This window comes from Cinclus cinclus, chromosome 3 (assembly GCF_963662255.1).
Source record: "Cinclus cinclus chromosome 3, bCinCin1.1, whole genome shotgun sequence".
Lineage (NCBI taxonomy): Eukaryota > Metazoa > Chordata > Aves > Passeriformes > Cinclidae > Cinclus > Cinclus cinclus.
In genome coordinates, this window is record NC_085048.1 from 98,024,287 (window position 1) to 98,047,757 (window position 23,471).

At 41.3% G+C, this 23,471-nt stretch overlaps 1 protein-coding gene across 1 annotated transcript in view; it reads right to left on the bottom strand.

Annotated features, from left to right (window-relative positions):
* FSHR (follicle stimulating hormone receptor) overlaps positions 1–22,586 on the bottom strand; it is a 79,642-nt gene extending 57,056 nt beyond the window's left edge. The window contains exon 1 of the mRNA XM_062489369.1: positions 22,324–22,586. Within this exon, the coding sequence (XP_062345353.1) occupies positions 22,324–22,586 (263 nt within the window). The remainder of the gene's footprint in view (positions 1–22,323) is intronic.
* Positions 22,587–23,471: the final 885 nt, after the last annotated feature.

Sequence of the window (23,471 nt, forward strand, 5' to 3'; positions counted from 1 at the left end):
GCAAGTAGCAGTAGTGCACAAGTTATGTCCCAGACACAAAGGACATAAGGTAAAGCAGGCAAAACAATGCAGTCTTGGCAGAAAGGATCTTTTCCTTGCTTTAAGTTTACTCAGAACTGTGATAAAGCAACGCCGGAGCTCTGGATTCCTCTACAGTATACACACACACACACACACACAGAAAAAAGGGTTTGCTGCCGAGCAGAAATGGCAACAAACAAGTCCTGTTTAGGCCTCTGAGCAGAATCATGGTTATGTTCACATCTGGGAAGAGTTTAACCGCTTGGGATGAGTTACCACAAAAAAGGCCAGCAGTAAGCTTGAAAGCACAGTTGAAATTGCTCTATTAATGTCAAAGGCATGCTGTGAAAAGTGTTCTGTGCAAGATAAGTGACACAAGTGAATGAAGTTATCCCATCTTGGTTACAAAGAGCCAGGACGATTGCTTTATTTTTACAAATAACTATACTTTTATTAGTATTGATTATCCTGCAAGCTTATCCTGTATGCTACTTTTAGAAGAGCACATCCTTGTTCCTCACAGCTTACTCACAGGGGTCTTTGAGAAATATACATCATGTGATGAATGTACAGCTTCCTTAAAACCTGACCTTGATATCTTTATGGTGAGGAAGAGCCATTAAAAATTCATTCACTCAGAGCACATTCTTGGTGTTACATCTATTTATATTAATATCTCTGCATAATTTCCTAACAAAAGGAGCATTGTACAAGCACTGAGTATTTTTTTCTTCTATAAAGAATGTTTTACTTCGTGTTCTTTCCCATGGGCAACTTATCAAGGCAAATACAGTTCTGGAAAATGTCCACAGACCAATCAGATGGGAGGCTTTTTAGGTATTGTCTTCACAACTTTCTTCCTGTCTTTTGATTCAGTGTTAAGAATAGCCATCCTGCTCACACACAGCTGGTCACTTAGACTCTTCCTGTCCCAAGAATGTGTCAAAAAAGATCTTACTTCACAGCAGGGAGAGAACAGGGGTTTGTTCATCATCTGAGATCATACCCGAAAGGTGACAAGTGTTCTTTGTGCATAGTATTTCTACATCGAAGACTTTGGGACTTTTCTCTGCTGGCAGGCCCACCATACCTGATGATATTTTTATGGACTGAGATAAATCCTCCAGGGACAAAATTCCTTAAGTTCTGAGTTGGACGCCTTAGGAAAGGTAAAAGAGAAAAGGAAGCTTTTCTGCAAAACTCCCTGAACCATTACTGGATAGCAAAACACCAAATAACTTCCCTGTGTCACTTTATCTTGATAAATTCATTAGAAACAGCTGGAGTGCTTTTTATCTCCTTTCTTACCCATATCTTCATAGGCACTCTACCTGTGCTGCTTAATGGTACACAGATGAAATATCCCAGAATATTAATGCAATGAAAAGAAAGACACTCACTGCTGCATTCCCTACTTCGCACACAGTCGAATAAGTAACAGGGTCCTCACCAAATATTTGGATTAATTTGGATACATGAAAAGGCTTGTTTGAAGTTATAATGAGATATCAGATACTCCTGATGCCAGAGTAGTCAGAAACCATTTAAGAAACAGCACTTGGAGACTTGACAGTACTCCTCTTTCCTATCTGAATAGAAGCTTTGCAAAAGTAAATATCCTCTCTGCTATCTACAACGTGCTGTATTTTCCAAAGAGCAGCATGAGTGTCAAACACAACTAACTCACCTGGAATTCTTGGGAAAACAGCCTCTCTGATAAGAGGGGTCCCAGAGGCAAACAGCACCTACTCTGCTCTTGCCAGGGCACCAGCCAGACTTGTGCTAACACAGCTCTCCTGAAATACAGAAGTTAACTGGGCCTGTGCCACATGCTCTGCTTCTCCAGCACCTTGGCAAGTGGGGAATTTAGTTCCTTTTAACTGCTGAAGCACACATTGAGATTTTAAGTCCTTGTGTTTTGAAATAACACTAAAAGTGAAAAAGTGGGAAAAAAATCCTCAACTTTGGTCACTCCAGCACCATGCAAAGAAAAGGAAATCTCCTCTGGTCATGCCTTTCTCTAATCTGAATGTCTCTGCTGACTCTTTCAGGGGCTGGCTCCTTGAATTACTGCTGCATGTGAAAGCAGGTGAACCACGAAGCACACTGGAGAATGGGAGGAGTCATGAGATTAAAGTGAGCAACAGGTTCCTGTAATTGTAAAAGACCTCACTGTCCTCACACTTTAATGCACTTTGTGCATTTTATTCAAGTCCTGTAAACATTCCTGTTCACTGCCACACACTCCCATACCACTGGTCCTTTTCCCAGTCACAGAGCACCCATGTCAAGAACTTTTCTCAGCTCATCTTTTGGAGACTGCTGAGGGAAACAATCAAAGGGATATCAGCTGCACATGCCTAGACTCTTCCAATATTGTCCTGCACTCTACCAATTGTATCTCTTCTCCCTCACAGTCTTTGTTATTGAGGTAGCTTCCCCATAGACATCACCAATTTGATATGGAATGAAAAAGCAAGGAATTCTCCTTACTTCTCCTTGTACAAAACCAAATAAATAATTACATTTCCTATTATTTTATCAGGAATTACCTTGCCACTGCAAAAAGCTGAATTTATCTATCTACCTTCCATTAGGGATGGATTTATTTTCACATATTAAAATGATGCTTCTGACTAAATATAGCATGGCAGCTAGTGTGCCACTATCCTTAAAAACACCAACTGTACTATTTCCTTTAAGACTGCCCAGGTCTCTTCTCAAAAATACACAGGACAAAGCCTTCACTGTTGTCAAGCATGGATCTTTATTGCATTTGAGAGTGAGCAGTATTGTTTCAGAAAGAGGCCATCTTGACCACACTAGCAACTGAAATCCTAGGTTGTGCTCAGAATAAAGATGTGCTTTGTGTTTTCGCCTTCAGAGTGCTTCTCAAACATGAACCCTCCATGGAGCACTTAAAAATAATAAACATACATGGTCCTCCTAAAAGGGGTAATAGAAGAGTGAAATAGAGATGGGAGAAACTTGACCTGCTCATGGCACAGCTGCAGATTATGGAAGACCTCTAAGAAAGAATTTAGCAGTTATGCCTGGGAAAATATATTCTTTCCAACATCTAACCTCAGTGGATGAGACTTCTGCCCCCTTCCTACACACCCTTCCATCACATTTCTTGATTTGACTGTGACATCAGCTCTCTAAATGACTGTGAAAGGCATCTCCTTGCATAAAAATGGGTAAAAAAAGGCATGTGGATGTGGCACTTGCTGATATGATTTAATGCTTTCAGCACCTCTTTCAGACTCCCATTTCATTGCACAGAATTGGCTCCACAAGACATTACCAAAAATAAATGTGACAAGAACGCTTCAGCATTCCTTAATAATGAAAATATTAAAAGAATGTTTCAGCTTGCCACAAATTCTTTTCCTAGGTCAATTTGATAACCTTTGTAAAATCAGGCAAATTGAACTGCCAATACAAAATCTCAAGCTGTCCCTTACTCTTCTCCCAGGCCCTCTTTGGGAGGTAGACTAGAAGGCAAACTGAAGCTCATAATACTCTAAGTGCTTAAGGGTTTTGTATCACTTGTTTGCTGCACTCCTTTTCTAAAACCTTCCTCTCCCTTCTCTACTGTAAAAACAGAGGATGCAGTTCTGATCCCTTCCATCTCAAAAAGGGTATTTGAGATTGGGAAAGGTAAAAAAGGAGGGTGTTAATGCTGATCAAAGACACAATACAACTTTTTAAAGAGGAGTAACCAATTTGACTCTGACTTTTTGGCATGGAAAGCTTAAAGGGATGCTAGAAGTTCTGGAGAAGGTGGGCAAGGACGGATGCCTCAACACAAATTTCAGGTAACCCCTCGGGCTGGAATTATTTGGAAGCTGGAGGACTATTGTGTTAACGTATCTTGAATATTTGTCTGATTCTTAAGCTAACCTTAACAGATCCTAAGTCTTCCTGTTGTGCATAGGATACTTGATTCACTTACAGCCATAGCTGATATTGCAGGGAGAGACAGGCAAAGGAGGGGGTCCCTTCATGCAGAAGGAAAAGCTTACCATGATCTGCCTTTGCTGGGCTGTAACCCTGTCTGCAGACCTGGGGAATAGCACGGCCTTAGCTGGAGCTGATGGGTCAAATTTGAGTTGCTGACCTCTTGCAGAAGATGCTCTCTGGGCTATATGACATCTCTGTGAAGGTTTGGGGCAAGATAATTTTGTAAACAAGCTTCAGGGAGTTCTGAACAACTGTGGTTTTGTCTGTTGGTTGTAGCAAGTATCCCTTCAATAATCTACCTGTGGCTCTCAAGTCAAAACAAAGATATCTTCCTAATGCACTACATAAGGCATTTCTAACCCACAAAGAAATATTCAGCGACGCTGACTTCATCTTGCTGTGCCCATATTGATTCTGAAGTAAAGCACAGTGTTTTCAATCCAGACCAAGGCTTCAGAGGATATTACTCTATATTACCTTGTGCCTGTTTCCTTCATGACAATATCAAGGCTTATGTTTTGCCTGATTGATTCCAGCTGATAGTCCTGACATACTGCAAAAGAAATTGCAGGCTTTAGATTGTGAGAACGACCAAGCAGACCTCAGGATAAATTAGGAACTGACTACGAGGTTGTTTTTTTTTACTGTGGAGAGAATACATTGCAGCATCAAACACTGAAAGATGCAGTAGGCACAATATGCAGTCCCTGCATAAGCAGGACACTCAGAGAGCTTTGAACCAGCCAAATAATTTGGAGGTTAAAGATTTAAATAATTACATTAAACTGGGGAAAAGAAGGCCTAATAGCATCACTAACAAAATGCACCAACAGTAAACAGAATATCACTAAGTTACTAAATGCTGATCTTTGCCCAGAAACTCAAAGCCAGCTTGGTGCTGAAAAGTGTCTATTTCCTTCAGGTTCCTCTTTTAATCTGTTTGGAATAATAAGGTTTTCATTCAACTTATCTAAGTCTGAATAAGGGTATTTATTTTTAGAGAACTATCAACCAGCCCTTAGCAAGCCTGTGCTTCCTAGGAAGTCCAGAAAAAAGATTTCCTCTGCTGGCCCTTAGTTTAGGAACATGGTGACTCCCATGAACTGCAAGATGGCAACACTGAGTACATATGAGTAAATACTTTGTTTTTGTTTCTAGCATAAAGGCAGTGCTTTGATTTAAGACAACAGAGAACTATACACAGTGGGCCACCCTCTGAAGAAAATCTGCATGAAAAAGAGTTAGGTAAACTTTCCTGAGTTCATTTTATATATCAGAAGAAGGAATCTAAACCACCCTGCTTGCACTGGAGGTGTGAAATAATATGCCTTTTTTCTCAGAGAGAAACAGAGGACCAAAAAAAAATACGAAACAGAACAGAACTCTGCTTGAAAACAAAGTGAAAATAAATCAGCAGTGAATGGATTAGCTTCAGATCAGACTGCCTGAAGCAGCCTGATCTGGAACAGCAGAGCACTCAGGGCTTGTGTTTTTTAAATTAGTTTTAATAAATAGAATCAATAGCTCGAATTATGAAGAAGAACAAAAGCACAGATCAAATCGATCAAGGCTGTAGCTTATCATTAGAAGCCAAGGGGTGTTTCTCTTGTCTGAATGTGATAAGATGGCAGAAGAATCCACTTGCAGCTTTTCAGTATCTCTCCCAGAACAGCTGTACACAGGGCTGGATACTGAAAATACTCCAGGTTATCCAAACATAAACACAGACTCCCTTTCCTTTTCCCCAGAAGGAAAAAAAACAACCCCAAAATAATAAATAAAACCCAAAAATATACTTCCCCCCCCCCTCCCGAAGATAAATGCAGAATTTTACAGAGAGGACAGAATTAAACAGATAAGCAAGCACCATGTATCCTGCATTATATACAAGATTTAATTCTCAGGTGAAGAGATTCTAGGTCAGATCACTGGAAAAGTGTCTTTCCACAGAGCAGGTCAGGAAAGGGTGTTGGAGAACACTCAGAAGTTCTCTCTAACCCTAGTGCTTAGCCAAGGGTTATCCACTGGAGGGGAACAAGGGAAGTGATACTAACTTCAATCAGGCTTTGGGAAGTGGGAGGGGATGGTGCACACAGGCATCTCGTTTTCCCCTTTATGCTTTTTGTTTGTTTAGCTGGATTCTTTATTTTTTTTCCAAAGGGACTTTGCTCTGAGAATCTGCAGTGTCTTACTAATGGGAGGACCTGGTCACTGAGGAGCTCCCCTTTCATCACAAGGGTTTTATCCTGAACACTTGTTGGGGGTTGGTTCTTTCCCTTTTCCCCCTGTGGAATTTTCCCCATTGTCATGCTAAGATACCTGTTGACTGGGCCCTGGTGACAAGGGGGAGGGGTTATAAAAGAGGGAAACCCCTCGATATCCAAACATCCAGAAGAGGAAGCGGAAGGCCCTGGCTCGCCCCATTTCCCCTGCAGAGTTCGGACGAGAAGGGCGATCGCCGCCTGTGTCCCATCCCTGCCATCCCAGCACCGGGAGCCATCCTCTCTGCTGTCAGACCCTGCCCTGCTGCCTTCTCGCTGTAACCTGCCACCATCCAGCACTCTGCTGATCACCAGGACCCACACCGTGAGCGGAGAGCTCTCTCTCCATCTCTCTCTCTCTCCCCCTGGGACAGCGCTGCCATCACCCCCAGTCCTCCTGCAGCTCTGCGGGACCCGCCCGCCCCCAGCACCGGGAACTGCAGCTCAGGGAAAAGGTGCCTGCAGCCAAAAAACACTGGGACTGAGTTACTGTTCTGTTTGTGGCTAATTTCATAGCTGCTGTTGTTCTTGTTTGTCTTGTTAGATATACTTGTAAAGAACTGTTATTCCTATCCCCGTACCTTTGCCTGAGAGCTCCCTTAATTTCAAAATCTTAAAAATCTTAATTTGTAGGAAGGAAAAATCACATTTTTCTGTTCAAAGGAAGGCTTCTACTTTTCTTAGCAAATACCTGTCTTTCAAACTAGGACAAGACTCCAGTATGATCTCTGAAGAATAAATTCCAAACAGAAAATTAAAGCACTTAAACATTCCCCCCCCCCCCAGTCCCTCCTTCTTCCCCCCCCCTCCAATAAAACATTTTGTTAAATTGAAGCCAAGTGCAAACTACCAGTCCTGAATTTATTTTATCAAATACAGTAAACTGAAGAGGTTTTTAACACACTCTGGGAGAGCACCCTAAATGTGTGAGAACAATGCAAGGTGCTGATAACCTCTGCTAACTCCCATTCATCCTCAGGTTGAAAAGCTGGCATCAGTTATGTGGGCTTTGTGCTCATGTAGAGCACATAAGAGTATTTTTCATTCATTGTTGTAGTTGAATTACGGATAAACATCAGAAGAGGAATCGTAATCATGTAATAATAGAATATATTACAGGTGTACTACTGAAAGTCATTCACATGCTCCAGTAGTGAGCATGATTCAAAGCCTATCTGGAATAGACTTCCATCTTGCTAATAAATATTCAGAGACATTATAGTCTTCAAGGACATAATATTGAACATCTGACAGAAAATTCAGTGTAGATCCATAAACGTTTTTTATTATACTTTGATCTGAAGTAGATTCCTTAATGTTTATCGCAAGCAGTGCCTTTGCCAGAAGACACAGAACTTTCCTGGGCAAAGTAGCCAGTGGTTAACTTCAAGTCCAACAAAATAAACAAAATACCAATTATGATTCAAGTATAGTGTAATTTATTTTCTATTCAGTGAGGAAGAATTGATTTTCCCAGCAGTGTCACTTACAATGATTATTGCACATAAGACAACTTAAGAAAATGATGGAAAAACAAATTAGATGGGCTGCAGATCATTGGCTTATCTCGACTGCTCACCTTGAAGAGAGAATTAGGGAAATGTAAGATACAGTATCAGATGTCAGGGTGCTTGAAACCTCTGCTTTCCTTCCACATCCTTGATGTATCATATTAAAATTAAAACAAAAAAAAAAAACCAAAAAAACCCCAACATTTCCAGCTGAGATGAAACGGCACATCTTTCCAGTCTGAGGGTGTCTGCTAAATTAAAAACAATGATAACTTGCTGTGACAGAAGGTAATTAAAGGGTATAAGTTGTATAAGAACTTGTGTATTTCTAATGCTCTCATTTTATTCTAAACATCCATTCATGAGTCACATGAGAAAAACATTGCCACAACTCCTTGGCTTCTGTTAGCTGACCCTTCAGTGCTGATGGCCAAGTGCTAAAGCAATGCAGTAAAAGACTGGGCCCAATATAACGGCACATTCGAATGGAAATCAATAGGAATTCTTCCACTGGTTTTTCAGTATGCATTGGACAGACAATTTATTGCATGCACAAACCTGAATAATGGGAACAGAGGTTAACCAATCAGTGGTGCAGTGATAATCTCTTCATGCTAAGGTGGAAGTTTCCCAGTCAGAGTTTCTAACAAAAAAATGAGTTGGCCTCACATTCTTCTCCAGCGACATCCACAATCAGCCAACGTTCCGTACATTAAGTGCTGCACATCTTATCTAGCTGATAGAATTTGCTGTAAGATGCTTGGTTAACCATGTTTGGTTTAGCTTAAGGGCAAGCAAAAATGACAGTCAGCATCAACCACTAAACCTGAAATGTCCCTGCAAAGTTTCACACTTACTCTTCCAGAATCATTATGTGTTCCCTCAGATTTATTTCAAAGGTCTGCATCATTACTCTACTCTAATTGCAGCTTCCTTGCAGAATCTTCTTTTTCCATGTTTTACATGGCAAAAAATCTTTTAAGTTTCAAAGACAAGTTGGCCTTGCAAAGAAATGTGAGAATGCATGGATTTTGTAGCTGATTATTTAGTCAAGAAAATGTGCTGCTAATTTATACCCCTTGACCTGTTGGGTGAGATTCAGTGCTTGTTATTTCAGCCCTTTTGATTATTTCACCTCAATCGCCAACCACTTTTTTTTTTTTTAATATGACATTCATATCTATTCTTGCAAATAGATTGTTCAAAGTATAGGTATGATCACAGTCATTCTCTTTCACTTTCTCAGATTAAGAAATGCTTCTGGCAATGAGAAAATGAATATTTGTTCCAAGTTTGACAGTTGTAAAGGATGTTTATTTTCAAGAGCTTTGTTTATAAGGCTTCAGTGTTTAAACAAATATTCTCTGCTGCTTTTAGACTCCTTCTCCAGTCCCTTCCCCAGCTCCATTGCCCTTCTCTGGAGTCTCTCCACCCCCTCAATGTCTTTCTGTAGTGGGGAGCCCAGAACTGGACACAGCACTTCAGGTGTGGCCTCAACAATGCCAAGTACACAGGGACAATCAGTGCTGGTCCAGCTGAGCACACTATTCTTGACACAGGCCAGGATGCCATTGGCTTTCTTGGCTACCTGGGCACAAGCTGGCTCATGTTCATTGCTGTCAACCAGCACCCTCAGGTCCTTTTCTGCTGGGCAGTTTCCCAGCCATTCTGCCCCCAGTCTGTAGCACTGTACGGGATTGCTGTGGTCTAAGAGCAGGGGCAGCACTTGGTTTTGCTGAACCTCATACCGCTGGTCTCAGCCCATCTATCCGTCTGTAGAGCTTCCTGCTTCCAGCAGATCAGCACTCCCGCCCAGCTTGGTGCCATCTGTCATCGAGGGTGCCCTTGATATCCTCATGCAGATCATCAATAAAGATACCCGACAGGACTGGCCCCAGTAGTGAGCCCTGGGGGGACACCACTAGGCATGTACTGGATGTGGCACCGTTCACCACCACTCCCTAGGTCCAGCCATCCAGCCAGCTCTTAACCTAGCCAAGAGTGCACCCGTCCAAGCTGTAGGCTGCCAGCTTTTCCAGAAGAATGCTGTGGGAGACAGCATTAAAGACTGTACTGGAGTCCAGGCAGACTATATCCACAGGCTCTCCCTCATCCACTAGGCAGGTCACCTGGTCATAAGGGATAAGGCTGGTTAGACAGGACATGCCTTTCCTAAAGCCCTGCTGACTAGGCCTGACTCCTTAGTTATCCTGTATGTGCTCACACTGTGAGCACTTGTGATCACACTCAAGATGATCTGTTCCATAACCTTCCCTGGCACTGAGAACAGGCTGACAGGCCTGTAGTTTCCTTGATGCTCCTTCCAGCCCTTCTTGTGGATGGATGTGACACACTGTGCAACCTCCAGTTGTCTGGGAATTCCCTGGTTAAGCAGGACTGATGGTAAATGAGGGAAAGTGCCTTGGTGAGCCCTTCCACCAGCTCCCTTGGTGCTTTTGGGTGAATCACACCTGGTGCCATAGACTTGTGAGTTTCTAGGTGGCCCAGCACATCACTAATTACATCTGCCTGGATTAGAGGGGTTTTATTTTCTCCCCAACCCTTTTTACCAGGTCAGGTGGCTGGTTACCCTGAGGAAAACTGGTCTTAGCATAAAAGAGGCAAAAAAGACATTAAGTATCACAGCCTCTTCTTCATCCTATATAGCAAACACTGAAAATAATGGCAGCCACAACCAAAATATCTTCTGCCTTTGTGCATGCTTTTTGATTTTCCTATCTCCTTCACTCAAGGGTAATCTTCCAAGGCACACAGATGTTTTGGCTGATTTTCCTTTATCTGACAGAAGTAGCCTCTCAGTGAGTATTGCCATTTCAGCATGGAGATAGCAGGGAATGATTAGTGATTGGTTTGACACTGTTTTCTTTCTGGATAGTATTTTACATCACCACTTATTCAATAAGATCAGCAAGGGCAAAGACCATTCAGATGACCATGCAAGCTAAGCACAGCTTGGAAAGCATGCTCCAAGGCAGGCTGGCAGAGGAAATATGGGCAGTAACTTCTGTTAGGCAGCTGCTGAAATACAGATACTGAGGCTGGAAAACTTTCCTCTAGGAGGAACTCAAAGCCACAGGAACTCCTACATGGATGCTATAGCTGATGTTGAAGGTGAAATTTAGACCTCCATGTAGTCTGGGTGAACCTTTTTCCTTCTCTGGGCCATTTTTAGAAAAGCAATTGGTATGTCATTGAAGCTCAAGTCTTTTGGGACTTTTGGCTTCTAGGATTGAGAGCCATCCTGAATCACTTGAGTTCAGCCTAACAAAGCTGTGTTGTTATGCAACATAGGCTGAAACCCTAAGCTGTTCATAAATGTAGGATACCAGCATGTGGTGCTTTACAGAAATCTATAAACTCCTTTATACAATGGACATTGTAAAGATGTACCCTAGCTGGCAAGTTAGGCTAATAAAAATAGCAGTCTGCCACCCCACCAGATCAGAGGTTACGAAGGTCCCTGTGGAATGCAAAAAATCTTCAAGGAGACGCAAGCAGGAACTTCTGAGGCACCCTCATTGCCTATTTTAGCTGATAACCTCAGCCTGGAGGACACTAAAGAGATGAATCCACACCTAGAACCAAGGCCGGCTCCTGGCAGCCTGACACAGAGGGCAAAAAAAAAGCCAAGTCTTTCAAAGCCTTGAACAAAGACCCCGTCTCCCTGATTTCCAGTGCCGCCAGAGCGTCTCTTCCAGACAGTATCCATGCCTCTGACAGACAAACAAAATGACAAAGCCTGAGCTGAGGCTGGTCTACAGCCCTGAGGCTACGAGCTGTCCCCACCAGACCAGGGCATCAGTACATCCAAGGGCAAGCACTTCTCAGTGGGAAATTCATGGAGGCTGCTGGCTCCATGTCCAGCCTGTACAGTGCTCTGTTAAGCTCTGGATGGACATGCTCCAATTTCTAGGGTAAAGTGTTGCAAACCCAACATAATATCTGGTGTGTGTGCCCAGGCAGCATGTTCAGCCACATGGACATAATACAGCATGTGTAGAGAAATGAAGTCAAAGAAATACTGTTTTTTATATTCACGCATTTGTGAAGATCTTTAGCTAAGGAGAAATATACAGAGAGCAATTAAACTCGTAAAAGGGTGAAAACCTTCCAATTAGTGCTCCATAGGCAGCCCTACAGACCATAACAGAGCCAACAGTAAGCCATAATTGAAATACTCACAAAAATCTCCACCTCAGCTGTCTTTAAATTACTGACTGTAACACTACTGAGAAATGCTGCTCTTCTAATATAGTGACAGAAACTGATACAATAAAAGTGCAGAAATGAAGAAAGTGGAAAAGGTGATGATGCAGATGCACCAAGTCAATAAAAATGCATCTGAGGGAAAAAACCCTGAAACTTTACGCCTCACTTGACATTAAGAAATAGTGGAATTATAACTTTCTCTGCTGAGAAATAGTTATTAGAAAGAAATACTAATATGCAAGTTTTGTTTGCTATTTGGAAAAGGGAAACATATTGCCATAGAAGAACAGTCTATTAAATAAAGTGGGGCTAAGCCACTGGGTTAAACTCTATACTCTTGGGAAATTGCTCGTCTCTTGCAACCCATAGCTTTGCTATTACTGCAATGGATAAAATTACATTTAGATACTTACCAGGAATGTTGTGAAATCTGTTAATATTTATAGAAAACTCTGTGAGCCTTAAGACAGTCTTATCAATTCCATGTGGCCCATTAAAACAATGAAAATCTCCCCTAATAATTTAAAATAAATGCAAATTTTTTTTAACCTATTTCATTTGTGCTTTCAAAAACACCCATTTTATTTTTCCCCGCAGTAGTTTCCTGTCTACTGCAATAGCACGAAGTCCTGAATCTGCAAATATGTGCAGACAGGTACTTTTGCACCTGTGATTTGTCCCACTGGGAAGCAGCGGAGCTGCCTGAGCAAGCAATTAGGATGTGTATGAATGCCTGTGGAATCAGACCCTGGATTTTCTCGTAGGGTGTTCCCTCACGGAGGCCACTAATGCTGATTTCAAAGGACTGGAGAATGAGGTCGGGGTTTCATCTGCCATGGCAACAATATACTGCAGATAGGAAATTACAGCTCGTGGGATTCAGATACAGCGACTGTTTCCCCAAACCAGTAATTCCACCTAGAGAGAATTGTTCTGCCAAGGCACTTCTTGGTCTGCTGTCACTTTCTTGCACAGTCTGTGCTTCTTTTATGACTCTTCACTTACCAAAAATGAAAAGCAGAAATTTCCATAGCAGTGGTGTTGGCCAAAGAAGACTTTGGGGACAAGAGAAGTGTTTTAGCATCAATCCACTGTCTTGCCATGGGTTTATAACCCTTCTACTTATACTTTGCTTGTTCAGAGATTTATGTGTGTCTATAAATATTCCTGCTGTGCGACTGGACTCCAAGGAAAGGCTCTTCAGAATTGTTTGCTTCCCAATAGTTATCAAGAAGGAAAAAATGGATTTGGCTGGTCTGTGCTCCTTTTTTTTAAAGCCGTAGAGAGACTGGAGACACCAGAGAAAGCAGCACAGGTGGTGCTTCCACTGCTGGAGACAGATGTGCTTTCTTACCTCAGTGAATGTCTGTGGTTGTCACAGGCATGAATGTTTCCCATGGAATAGGATGCCCTTTTACAAAGAGCCTGGCCATCAAAAATGCCTATTGGGCAACTAAAGGCAATAGCCTGTGTTTATACCATGTGATGGTACAAGTGGAAAAAGAAATCAAAGCTTAGCCTAAAGGTAAGCACTGAAATCCAAACCTCTCAAAGCCAAGTGTAGGCAGGACTGTTACACCAAAGATTATTTCTAAGCACAAGACATAGCACAGAATATGAAACCATTAGGAGGCTTTCAAAGGTGTGTTCAAAATAAAACCATTATAATTCTTAACCTGGCTATGTGACAATCCTTTTCAGTGAAGTAAACCAGCCTCAAATAACCACGTATCACTTCTTCCCATCCCATGCTCCTGGTTTTGGGAAAAAGGGAGAGGCAGAGGGGCCCTCCTTCCATTACTCTCTCTCACCTTAGCCTGTGCCCTGTTAGGAGTTACAGCTGCTGTTTTTCAATGTCATCCTCTTTGCCAGAGCCAAACTGGTGAAGGAAGAAGTTAAACACAGACACCCCGTACACATACACAGGTGTGGGGACACACTTCTTGGGGTAGGATCTAGTTTTGGGGTGAGAGGGAGGGAAGATGTCTTTATAAATATCCCATGCCATCCCAAAGTTTTATGTTTAGAACATAAATACAGGACACCAGAAACTCTCCTGAGAAAACAAGCACCATCTTTTTTTCCAATCTTCACACAGTCCATCCTGTTCTTTACTGTATACTACTATTTCAAATTAAAAAGAAAAATCTTCTGATCTTCATTTGAAAGTATATTCCCCCTTTGCTCCACTCTCAAACAAAAGATGAATCAAACACTGAAAACTTGGAAATTTTCCCCACTGCATATTTATGTGCATGGGGGTTTTGGAAAATCACTGAAGATTCACAGATTCCTGACTAATAAATATTTACAAATGAATTCCAATTAACTGTCTGTATTTGGACAAGGATTCATATCAGAATGTACATCCTCATGCATGTGGATATGGGGAAACTTTATGTCAATAGGATCATTCTCAGAATCATCCTCCATAGGCATTGATAAAACAGAATTTCCAGGCAAATATGTTAAAATGCTGACTAGTAATAGCATTCTTGAATAGATAAGAGTAACCAGAGCTGAAAGCTTCAGCCTGCAACTCACCTAGTGGGTATATGCTTAAAATTGAGGCTGTCCTGCCTATAGAAAGATCTGAGTATGCTACATTTAAGGATATAGCATTATTTAGTTAGTCTAGGCAAAGAGGGAGGCTCAGCAAGCTTGATATATTTATGAAAAGCAAGGATTCGTTCAGCTGAGTTGGGTTGGAGGCTGTTTTTGTTTCACTCAGACACATATCTCCCTCTGCATATAATAACAGTCTATAAATTCTCTTCTAGCTACCCAGGAGCAAATGATTGTAGGTGACTTGATAAGGTAATGGGAGATAAAAAGCATCCCTACCTTCCAGGCTGAACTTCTAAAAGACTTAAAGATAGTTGAAGGAAAACATCAAGCAAAAGTAAACAAACCACAAGCTTTTCTGACCCTAGACCCTCAAGATCAAAGAAATTACACCTAAATTAAAGGCAGAAATTTGGCTCCTTCTTATAGTGTACGCGAGACAATTAGAAGAAATAATTTTCTATACTCTTACCTGAAATCCAAGTTTGGTCTGACCTATAATTTGAAATAAGCTGCATTTTAATGACTTAAATTTTACTGCTAATAAGAGCAGCCTAATCAAACTACAGGCAAAGTGTGTGAAATAATTTACACATTTTGTCTGAAAAGGTCAAGGTCTTAAACAAAGAAAAGTGGATTTCCTACCAGAGTGCTTGCCCTTCACTGTTTAAAAGTAATAAACTACTATGAAAAATAATACCTGTCTTTTGTGCCCAAACTACTTTTTTTTTACCGAACACACACACACACATAGAGCATACAGATAGACACACACAGTTATTCCCAATCAGCTGCTGCCAAAATGAAAAACACATGGCTGAGAGAAGTCCCCGTTGCCAGACAGTGAAAATGAACGGGGTTCTTTCCAGTGAAGTTAATGAAGCTATGACAATTTAAATTAGCTGTGAGTCTACCCCAATTATCCGTTAACTTGCCTGCACAAGGAAAAGTTAAGCAGAACAAAGCTAAACTGCCAACAAGAGAGGAGTGAGACATGTTGAACTCTTCATGGGTTTCTTTGGCTCCTCAGTTGGATGTCTCACAGGTTTGCTTATTTTTCTGTGGCAGATAACTCTGCTTGGCTCTGCAGGGCCCCCTCCTGCACACAAACTGCTGGCAGTTAGAGCAGCTCTCCCTTTGGGATGTATATTCTTATTTAGCACCTCTCCTCTGGGCCACTCTTTTCCTGTTTTTGTGGCATTCCTCATCCACTCTCTTCCACTGTCACCCTTGTTAAATTCTCATACAAGCAGTGTTTCCAGGGACATGTCAGCCTGATGAGACCCACCAGCATCAGCAAAGAAAACCCTGGAGGTGCACAGTAGACTTGCTCCTGCTGGCTTATCAGGTGACACGTTTTATGTCTGACACTCTTCCAGAGGAACGTGATTTGCAGTTTTTAAAGACACATCTCACTGGGGATTGCTTCTCCGAAAATCATCTCAGAAATGTATCTGGGATTATCAAGTATTTGAGAAGCTTTTTTTTTAAATTTTCTTTTTTATTTAAGTTGCATGGCCTGGGATATCGAGGGAGATAATTAGCTTTACTCTTCAAGATTGCAATGCTGATATGAATCTGCTAAGTGTCTGATCTAGAAAATTATGAACTCAAATTCCCAAGATGCCATTTATAAACCTGACTGAGGAGCTGAAAGCACAACTGCATGGGCAAATACAGGGATAACAGATGAACTGTCCTGGCTTGGTAGCCCTTACAGTACAGCAACTTGTACCCTGCTGGTCAGAGCACTAGTGGCACCCACACGCATACCCCTTTCTGCATCCCTTCTTCATAAATACTCTGAGTTCCCTATGTAAGGGATGGGAAGGCAGCTCATTGAAGCTGAGGCTGAATCACATAAGAACTTTAATGTCACTCAAACTTGTGAAAGCATTTCCCTAGAGCTCTGACTATGCTCTGCTCTCTCAGCTAGCAGTAGTCATCTTTGAGTGATACTCAACAGGATTCCCTGTGCCAAAGTGTCCCCGCATGGGATGAGAAATGGAGTTAATACATTTTAATATTACACACTAGAAGGCAACAAAGTCTGAAATACAGTGTTTACTTCTGCGGAGTGAAAACTGATGAGTTGTAAGAAACTGTTGTAAGGGGAGTAAATGAAGCTAGGAAATCATCCGTACTGTTGAAGTGTTTAGCCTAACATACCATTCAGAGCAAAGGAAATTAACTGCTGCATGACACCAGTGAATTCATGAGTCCTCAAATCTGCTTAGTGATTCATGTTCTTGTTGGAGAAGTAAAAGATAGACCTCCATCCTATTTTGCAATGTCCCCTAGGCTTACCACTTTCTTAATTTTTACCACATTTTAGTTTAAAACTACTGATTTCAGATCTTAGTAGGGATTTTCTTTCCTGCTGTGCTTCAACTCTAACTTTGGTATTTACCAGATTCCATCTCTTGAATAACATTACTGTCAAAATCTCCTGGGTTTTTAACTATATTCATGACTTGAATTGAGAGACAGACAAGATGAAGACACATTTGAGACAAGAAAATGTAATTCCTACAAATTACTACTTTAGTCTTCCAAACACTGCAGAGAAACGTTTATTATTGTCTCATTCAGTAGGCACGTTTTGATTCTTTGTAGGAACTGAACTAGAACATATCTAAAATGTCTAAGAGAGAGGCTTTATTTCAGGACATGGAGCCCATCAGCCCAGAAGCCCATTTTGCATTTTGCCTGGTTTCCGATATATGGGGATGATATAAACAGGCTGCTTTGTATGTGTGTGTGTGTAACAGAGACTACTGGAAAAAACAGAATTTATACATTGAGAGAATCTCTCTGCAGCTGACCCTAGTGAAGGGAATCATCTTGGCACCCCCTACATCCCCCCCCCCCCCCCCCCCCCCCATGCTCCATGCAAACAAAACCAAGTCTTGGCTTTCACTGTTACTCTGCAAAAAGCTCAGTGATTTAGCAAGTTGTTAAATTTTAAGTGAATACACTTTCATTTCAGAGATATATTTTACATACACACACACACAAACGCATGCATATATGTATATGTATATGTATATGTATATGTATATGTATATGTATATGTATATGTATATGTATATATGTATGCACACACACACACAACTATACATCTTCAGACTTGGCCATACTTCTCTCATACATGCATCAAGCTGCAGACCCTGTAAGTAAGGTGAGAGTCATGTGCAAGTATTTATTTATAACACCAGGAAAAAGTCAGCAGAGTACTGCACTGCAAAGCAGCATCCATTATGAGATAACTCCTTGTGTTCAAAAGCTCCTGAAGGTTTAGAAATGGAATGTTTGTGTAAAGATATATATTTGGTCATTTATACCAGCTAAGGATCTGTCCTGCTGAGCTTATTATCCTTTTGTGTAATTTTCTTCTGTTTCTTTCTCTTCCTCTCCTATGATCTGCCTATTTCTTTTTATCCTCCAAATTAAAATGTCAAATACAGAATCCAGCCTAAGCATTAGACCACTGCACTGATATACAGACAGCAATCTTACAGCAACTGTGTTGCTTTCTTTCTCAGGGTAGGAAATAAATATAAATTCAGGAAGAGAATAATGTAACCCTAACAGATGCAAAGCTTGCTTGAATTAAAAACTAAAATAATTAAAAAGGCTTTAGTCAGCATGTAATATGTTCTCAATATGCTCGGCTGTGAAAACATTCTCTTCTCATTCCTGAAAAAAATGTTTAACTGTATGTAATGTTTAACATTGATTAACTGTATGGTGAACCACCACAACACAGAGTTCAAAGCTTCATGGGTCTTCATTTTGTTAGTTTACTTTATCCTCTCACACCTTGCCTTTAAGCTAGGGTCAGTCCATTAGTATAAACATCCAAGCAAGAAGTGTAACTGTTTGCAAGTTTCAGTGTAATTTCAACTCTAACTGTGAAAGAACAACAACAACAACAACAACAAAAAAAACCACAAAACAAACAAAAAAACCCCAAACCAAAACAAAAAAAACAACAAACAAACAAACAAACCCCACAACCAAACAAAAAAACCTAATTGCAGCTGGCAATAACAGTGCTGCAGCTACAATTCACATCATTTGCAGCTTCAGTCGCTGGGAAGCACATTTCTAGGCAGCTGATGTTTTAGTGCTCAGACATCTACTCAGCCTTGACTTGATAGTCTAAAGTAAATATCCTTGAGCAATTGTACAAAAACACCTATGCAGAGAGCAAGTAAAAAACGCTGCTGTCTATAGTTTGCAGATGCTTGGGAGAAAACACTCTATATAACATACCTCTAAACTGCTCTGACATTGGCTAAACTGCCTCCTAGAATCATGGAATCACTATAGGTGGAAAACAACTCCTAAATAATTGAGTCCAACTGTGAAGCCAGCACCACCTTGTTCACCACTAAACCATGTCCCAAAGTGCCACATCCACAACACTTACAAGGATGGTGATTTCACTTCCCTGGGCAGCCTATTCCAATACCTGATGACACTTCCAGGGACAAAATTTTACTTAATATTGAACTTAAAAAGCCCCTGGCACTACTTGAGGCTATTTCCTCTTATCCTGTCACTTGGTGCAATTCAAATACTTCTGCTTAAAGTAGTTTGTAAAATCTTAAGAAGATCCCTTCTGAAAATTGTTATTTTTGTCTGCATTACTATATCAAAGCAAGACCTCGAATAAATGAAATCCTGCTGAATACTGATGATGGATTACAAAACTTCACAGTGGATTTTAAGGCTAGAAAGATCTTCAAGAGGCAAAGTGCCCGCAATTGCTACTGAGTCACTCCCTCCCCTCTTTCCCTCCCCTCTTCCCCCAAGGCAATTAATTGGTAATACTTGACACAGGTGATCCTCTGGTTTCTAGTGCATTGACTCCAAAGTTGCGAGTCAGAGCCATCTCTCAGGCATTTTGGTATCTATAAAAAAATACCAAAAATTCTTCTATCCAGGCAAAGATTATAAAGCAAAACAGCTAATAACTACAGCCTCCCCTGTAAATACTCAGAATATGCCAACTGCAGACTGTTTGGAAATCTGCAAAAAAGCAAGGTACAAACCAAGCTGTAATTATCCTCTCATGAGGTTTTGGCCTGTTAAGTGAAAAAGAAGATGTGGCAGAAATTAGAGTGATGAAAGCCTGTGGATTTTGGTCCCTGCTCTGTTTCCACAAGGTTAAGTACAAAATGAAATCGCTCACCATAAGAGGCTATTGTGGCCTTCCCTTTGCAACACCCCTGCTAAATCAGATGCCAATCCAGCCAGAATCATACCCCTGTCTCATGCACCACACTTCAGAGCTCATGTTCCCTTTAGAGCCTAAGCTCTCTCTGTTGGGAAGCCAATCACAAAGAAATCCCTCATGGCAGCACGAGTTCAGGACCAACCCTCAAACACTCAAAAATAACAACAATTTAAAAAATCTGCAATGGCAAAGAGATAATTGCTAGTGAGGGCCCAATTTTTACCTTTGTCATGGGTTTTCCTGCCAAGTGCAGAGCTGGCTGCCACATGCCAGTGTCCCAACTTCAGACACAGCTGCAGCAAAATAGAAACATGCAGCAAAGGGAGAAGTGCTTGAGGCTGAGCAGGCTCCTGTTCTCACGCTAAAGCATTCACCAGCAGGCTATTCAACATTTTAAATGCACTAGGAAAGGACTCTAAGGTAACTTAGGAAAGCTATCAAGATCATGGAACGGAAGGTGAAGAGCTGTAAGTATACCGAAGAAACCCTTGTCCTTTATATTAAATAAAAACAAACTGCATCCAGACTCCCAGAATGAGCACTTAAGTGAAAAAAAGCACCTTACAGGAGCTGTATGTAGCAAGAAGTCTCTGCTTGTTTCCTGTATAGGGTTCTTAGACACCATGGCCTTTTGTGCTTATGTTGGTGCACTGGTTTAATAACCCTTTTCACTCACTGAGAGTTTCTGAGAAAACATAAAGCAAGATTTTTTTCTGCCACCAGGAGTGCACCTGCAGTGTCATCTGGAGCAGTAAAACCTATTGTAGTCACCTGAATCACCCCACTGGGCACTCAGTGGAGAGATGCAGAGGAAAGCACTTTTCTAGAGTTCCTCTTTGACAGTGAAGGAAAAATCTAAGATTCAATTGTCACTTGATAGCTAATGTATCTAGCTTTGGTAATGCTAAGGTTTGGTAAATTAAAATCTGCTCTAGGCAGTTTCCAAACTTTTAAGACATGATGAAATCATTTCCAGGGCTATATTGATGGAATGGGACCTGAATTACCTCCTGAGAAACCAAAAGCTGGTTTATTTTGAGAAAGTGAGAAGAGAGTGAAGTTGAGAGATTCTAACTGAAGTATTTGCACAGCACTGGCAGAAGAAAGGATTTGTTTGTTTGTTGTTTTCAGTCACACTAATGTTATATACTGCCTGTTTTAGGGAAAAAACACTCGTGCTAAAAACCCACAAATTAGGATCCTCAACAAACTCTTGAGAAGTTAACTAGGAGAGAACAAACTCCATTTTACTAACAGGTACTTTTCAGCGATACTCTGCTTCTTTGCAGAAATATTTTAAAAATGTTTTTGCTTAATCCCTAGAAGGCAGACCTTAACTGTGTAATCTAAAGAAACAATCAAAGCAAAATTAAACAAAATTAGCCATATATGCCTGGAGCACAGTTCACTCAGGATTCAGATGACCTAAATCACAGATGGATTAGTTTTTCCTCTAGTTGTGAGAATGATTTAAACTTTTACTGACCTTTTGTGGTTAATTCAGACTTCTCTCTCAAGTTTTCACTGCAGTCTGCTTAGTCAGTGAGCGTAACTCCTCCTCCTGAACAAAACAAAACTTCTGCCCTAGGAAAACTGTGGCATAGTAACCATGGATATACTGTGGTGTGTAAAACTGGGATGGGGTATATTTTCTAACTAGCGACACATCATTCTTCATTGTATCCTCCCTTCAAATTTGGCAGTTCACTTATTAATCAAAGGCTTTATCCAGGACTATTCATTTTGTTTTTGCCTTAGGTTGTAACAATGCCACATGTCTGTGGGGGTAGTGGCAAAGGGTGATATAACTTGCCTTAAAACTACTAAAATGAAAACAATCACTTGCAGTTACATACTTGCCATTGTGCAAACTCCTTTGCTCGCCTGCACTACTGACACAGAAAACAGCAGCCACACGCTATTGCTCACGTTACTTTTATGACAAATAATGAGAAGCTTTAAGATAGACAAACCCCCTCCTCTATCTTCACATTATTCACTCCCTCCAGCCACAGCCATGCTGCTCCTCTGGTGGAGGAGGATCTCTCGCTGAATGTTTATCAGAGTCCTTTCTGCAATGCCTTTGAGATTTCAAAGGGAAAACATTAAGTTGCTTCTTCGCAAACAAGCACAAACCTCTGGAAAGCTGCAGTACAAACAAACACTCATCATCAAGTTGTTTGGGGCAGACAAGTTGCTCTGCACGTTCCAACAACACTAAAGCAAAGCTGTAAAGAAAGCTTAGACTTTATGCTTCAAACTATTGTCAGAGCACCAAGGATGCTTGCTTTGCATTGTAACGTGCAAACTCCTTTCTTAACAGAGATCTTACAATGAGCGCGATCAGAGAAATGGAGAGAAGTTTCAAGGTGTAATTAAGTGAAGGGCTGTGCTCTGCAAACAGCTGGCATGGAGTCCCCCAAGTGACTCCCTGCAAACCTGACCTTTGGCTTGCCAAGCAGCAGCTTTTTTGGAGAGCCAGCCACAAGGCTGCTGCTCCCAACCGCTCCCTTTCCCTACTTACAGCTCAGTGGTGTTGGCAGGGATGTCCCGGGGAACCTGGACCACCTGGCTCTCCTGACAGATGAAGACCCTGCCCAGGCAGTGACAGGAGTGCTGCTGGCATCCCAAGCAGCCAGCCAGGAGCAGCAGCAAGCTGGCAAGGGCTGCACACATCTCTGCCTTCACATGTGCAACCTTCTCCTTTATCTGGAAGGGAAGAACGCAGATACCTCCCAGGCCAACTCCCTGGGTGGAAGATCCGCCCAAAAAGCTGGGACAAACCATGTGGCTCTTAGGGGATGACTTCTCAGCAAAGTCATTAGGACTTCATGACCCCAAATTCCTTATGGCGTGTGAGTGGGGTTAGAGATGAGCAACACTGATTTTTAATGACACAAGTATTTTGTGTTTCAAGTGGTGTTGAAATCAGGGGGCCCAGCTGTACTAACCCAGGCTTTTTTAATATCCTGAGAAAAGGTTCTTCCTTCTCAGCTACACTGTTTATCATGTCTTGCTTGGTGAGGGACAACAGAGTATTTTTACTTTCTACAGCCCAGACCCTTTTTGGCCCTGAAGGAGAAACACTCTATTTATGGCACTATTTATGCTCCCATTCATGGATCCAAGGGCCCCTGCTTTTGTATTGCTCCTAGGCAAAAGATGTTATTATTTCATATAGTCTGCTTCATGAAGTAAAAGCTCTTTAGACCAGAAGCCAGAACAAAATAATGCTTTTTTTTTTTCTTCCACAAACTATGGTTATTTTTCATGCAGTTGCTGATTCATCTCCTTTCTTTCTTTGGCACCTTTATTGGAACCCAAACAGAAGAGAACTCCACAATCCAAATTGTCCCTGTGGACTGGTAAACTAGTTTCATCATCTGGAACAGAAATCCCAGAACTATTGCCAAATGACTATTTGTGACACAAGAGACGGAAAACAGCTTCAAGAATACAATTAGAAGACATAGATATTGAATCTTGTCTTTGAGTCCCTATTGGTTTACTTTTTTGATGGAGCTAAAATATCTCACTACAAATATTAATCCTTGAGGAAGGGACCCTGTGAACTCTTTGCTGTCACTGAGTCAAGCTGCACTTCTCTACAAGACACCTGAAATGAGCATTTTGACATAAAGGTGTTGGGGGGGGGGGTTGTTTTGTTTTTTG